General features: G+C 31.2%; 1 protein-coding gene across 1 annotated transcript in view; it reads left to right on the plus strand.

The window, feature by feature from the left end:
* Nucleotides 1-797: 797 nt before the first annotated feature.
* The window catches only part of LOC111083553 (choline transporter-like protein 1), a gene marked incomplete at its 3' end in the record, with an annotated part of 20,803 nt that continues 17,102 nt past the window's right edge, over nt 798-4,498 (plus strand). The window contains exons 1-3 of the mRNA XM_022380143.1: nt 798-853; nt 2,033-2,104; nt 2,477-2,605. Of these exons, the coding sequence (XP_022235851.1) occupies nt 833-853; nt 2,033-2,104; nt 2,477-2,605 (222 nt within the window). The remainder of the gene's footprint in view (nt 854-2,032; nt 2,105-2,476; nt 2,606-4,498) is intronic.

The following is a 4,498-nucleotide window of genomic DNA, read 5'->3' on the forward strand; positions in this document are numbered from 1 at the left end:
AACCAAACTATCTTGATTAACTAGGGAAAGGTGAACCAAACTATCTTGATTAACTAGGGAAAGGTGAACCAAACTACCTTGATTAACTAGGGAAAGGTGAATCAAACTACCTTGATTAACTATGGAAAGGTGAACCAAACTATCTTGATTAACTAGGGAAAGGTTAACCAAACTATCTTGATTAACTAGGGAAAGGTGAACCAAACTATCTTGATTAACTAGGGAAAGGTTAACCAAACTACCTTGATTAACTAGGGAAAGGTGAACCAAACTACCTTGATTAACTAGGGAAAGTTGAACCGAACAATCTTGATTAACTAGGGAAAGTTGAACTAAACTATCTTGGTTAACTTGGGAAAGTTGTACTGATAAACCAGGAAGGATGAATTATATTAGTTTCAACAAGACACATTTCTCAGAACTAACCAGTTTGGCACCAGAGCGTATTGTTTTAAACTGTCTTGGTTACAGCTGGCGAAAGTTATGTTGAATTAACTTGGTTATCCTGGTTACAACCAGATTAGGTTGTACAAAGCTATTTTGGTTGACTAGAGAGGAGTGGATGCAGAGCACAACCATTTTGATATATTTTTTTTATTTTCTCAAGTTTTATATAACAGTAATCACGTTATACAATGCTGTGTTATTTGTCCTATCATTGCTTATAAAATAAACGATAAATTAGGCTATTTAAATTGTAAGACATGGGTTATTTTTGTTTGAAACGTATAATATATTATAACAAACGGTTTTATTATTAACTACACCATGCGTGATATAATGTGTTTATTAATTTATATTACAGTTTTTCTTTCTTCTCATCATCATAGTTATGAGGAAAAGGATTGAGCTGGTGAGTGAGAATATAACTGTTTCTTGGAATGGTTGAGGATTCACTAATGTTATACTATAATTAGTTGTCATACAAGTACTGTTATGGAACGTTGTGACAGTTTAATAGTACTGTTTAAGAAAGTTATGATAGTTTAATAATACTGTTATGGAACGTTGTGACAGTTTAATACTACTGTTATGGAACGTTGTGACAGTTTAATTCTACTGTTATGGAACGTTGAGACAGTTTAATAGTACTGTTATGAGACGTTGTGACATTTTAATAGTACTGTTATGGAACGTTGTGACAGTTTAATTCTACTGTTATGGAACGTTGAGACAGTTTAATAGTACTGTTATGGAACGTTGTGACATTTTAATAGTACTGTTATGGAACGTTGTGACAGTTTAATACTACTGTTATGGAACGTTGTGACAGTTTAATTCTACTGTTATGGAACGTTGTGACAGTTTAATAGTACTGTTATGAGACGTTGTGACAGTTTAATAGTACTGTTATGGAACGTTGTGACAGTTTAATAGTACTGTTATGGAACGTTGTGACAGTTTAATAGTACTGTTATGGAACGTTGTGAAAGTTTAATAGTACTATTATCTATGTGTGTGTGTGTGTCACTGAATTCAAAAACACTACAAGTAAATTTTTAACGCTTTCTAAGCAACATTACTTGATGAAAAACTCGTTAAGTAAACTTTTTACGCTGATGGTTGCTAAACATTATTGTTTGGTTTATCTGTTTGCTTGTAATGTGTATATATTACACAATGTTAGCGTATAGTTTATGTATATGTCTGTATATTTGTGTGTGTGTCTATTTATGTATGTACATAGACGACTCAGTCAGGCAGCAATGCTAAATAAAATGTAAAAAACATAAATCGTATCTTAGTTAGTGAGAGCGGTAAATCCAAAAATGTAACAAAAAACTCAACACTGACAATATACATATACATACATATGACGTATACATATGTTTGTAATATTTATACTTTTATGCTGTTAAGGTTTCTTACTTCATATATCAAAAATCTGATATTTTTTTATTCCTTACTGGTTTCTCATCTTGAGATGCTCTTCGTTTTTTTTTCCAACTGTTCATCTCTTTATTACAATTCTTCTTAATCTCTTGTGTTTCTTTTTATTTAAAATCCTGGCTAATTCTCCTAATTTTGATAGGTGTCTGCTCTGTTTAAAGAGGCGGGAAGAGCTGTTGGGGCGATGCCTCTTCTGTTGCTACAACCACTGTTGGTATGTCACACATGATCTTAGCCTCTGTATCTGAGTTTTAGCTAATAAAGAAGGAAACATTGGTTCAAAATTTCAACAAAAGTTAGCTTTTTTGTTACTTTTTGAATAAAATTCTTATTTTTTAATTCGGTATTTATTCCTAATTTCTTTTTTCCAAAACATAAATCAGAACCTGTCTTTAAAAGCAAGTTGTAACAATTTTGTCTCTGAAATCTTTCGATACTTTATTCTTAAAATTACATTGCACGACATAAAATAGTATAAACGACCGAAAACAATAGTTAGCTTCTTTTGGAAATGAATTAATGAAATACTATTAATATGAAATAATCCGTGAAAACATAATTGATAATTTTGTGTTATTTTCTACAGACTTTTATTACATTAGCTGCAATTGTCGTGAGCTGGTTTGTCGGCTATTTGTACATTCATACGGCAAAGGACGCCACTATCGACCCCGAAACAGACTACGTCACATTTCATCTGAGCACCTTCTTCCAAGTAAGTGTACAAAGCATGTTTACACCAACAGTATGGTTGAAGTGTACATAATGTCAGAGGTTGACCAAACTACCCACATAGACCAGAATTAGAAATTCATCCAATTAATACACTACTTAAAATTATTATAAAGCATTTATTTCATGAAACAAATTAGTAATTAGATTGTTCACATTGAAAACATGCTTGTTATAATAAATAACATATTATTATAGACTGTTCACATTGAAAACATGCTTGTTATAATAAGTAACAGATTATTATAGACTGTTCACATTGAAAACATGCTTGTTATAATAAGTAACAGATTATTATAGACTGTTCACATTGAAAACATGCTTGATATAATAAGTAACAGATTATTATAAACTGTTCACATTGAAAACATGCTTGTTATAATAATTAACAGATCATTATAGATTGTTCACATTGAAAACATGCTTGTTATAATAAGTAACAGATCATTATAGATTGTTCACATTGAAAACATGCTTGACACGGTAAGCTGTATACTTATAGATTATCATTAAAGATTGTTCACATTGAAAACCTGCTTGTTATAATAAGTAACAGATTATTATAGATTGTTCACATTGAAAACATGCTTGTTATAATAAGTAACAGATCATTATAGATTGTTCACATTGAAAACATGCTTGTTATAATAAGTAACAGATTATTATAGATTGTTCACATTGAAAACATGCTTGTTATAATAATTAACAGATCATTATAGATTGTTCACATTGAAAACATGCTTGTTATAATAAGTAACAGATCATTATAGATTGTTCACATTGAAAACATGCTTGTTATAATAAGTAACAGATCATTATAGATTGTTCACATTGAAAACATGCTTGACACGGTATGCTGTATACTTATAGATTATCATTATAGATTGTTCACATTGAAAACATGCTTGACACGGTATGCTGTATACTTATAGATTGTTCACATTGAAAACATGCTTGACACGGTATGCTGTATACTTATAGATTGTTCACATTGAAAACATGCTTGACACGGTAAGCTGTATACTTATAGATTATCATTATAGATTGTTCACGTTCGTTTCTTATGTAACCGTTTGCTCATGCTTGACACGGTATGCTGTATACTTATAGATTATCATTATAGATATTGACATTGAAAACATGCTTGACACGGTATGCTGTATACTTAAAGATTATCATTATAGATTGTTCACATTGAAAACATGCTTGACACAGTAAGCTGTATACTTATAGATTATCATTATAGATTGTTCACGTTCGTTTCTTATGTAACCGTTTGCTCATGCTTGACACGGTATACTGTATACTTATAGATTATCATTATAGATTGTTCACATTGAAAACATGCTTGACACGGTAAGCTGTATACTTATAGATTGTTCACATTGAAAACATGCTTGACACGGTATGCTGTATACTCCTATTTACGTCGAACCAATTGAAACGATCTTCAATTGATAAAAGTTTTTATGTTTAATATAACAAACTAATATAAATGTTAATTATAATGAGCTCAAATATATATTTATTTGGATAATAACGTTATAGAAAGAGTGTCGGGTCAAACAGACACGAAATTAGTTGGAAAGCTAAGAAACAGTTGACTGATGTTTGGCATCGTGTTATGTGTGTGTCTATTGGAAAGCTAAGAAACAGTTGACTGATGTTTGGCATCGTGTTATGTGTGTGTATATTGGAAAGCTAAGAAACAGTTGACTGATGTATGTCATCGTGTTATGCGTGTGTCTATTGGAAAGCTAAGAAATAGTTGACTGATGTATGGCATCGTGTTATGCGTGTGTCTATTGGCTGTTTCTTAGCTTTCCAATAGAACACGCATAACACGATGCCATACATCAGTCAAAAAGCTAAGAAA

This window comes from Limulus polyphemus, unplaced genomic scaffold (genome assembly GCF_000517525.1).
Source record: "Limulus polyphemus unplaced genomic scaffold, Limulus_polyphemus-2.1.2 Scaffold10065, whole genome shotgun sequence".
In the NCBI taxonomy this organism is placed as follows: Eukaryota; Metazoa; Arthropoda; class Merostomata; order Xiphosura; family Limulidae; genus Limulus; species Limulus polyphemus.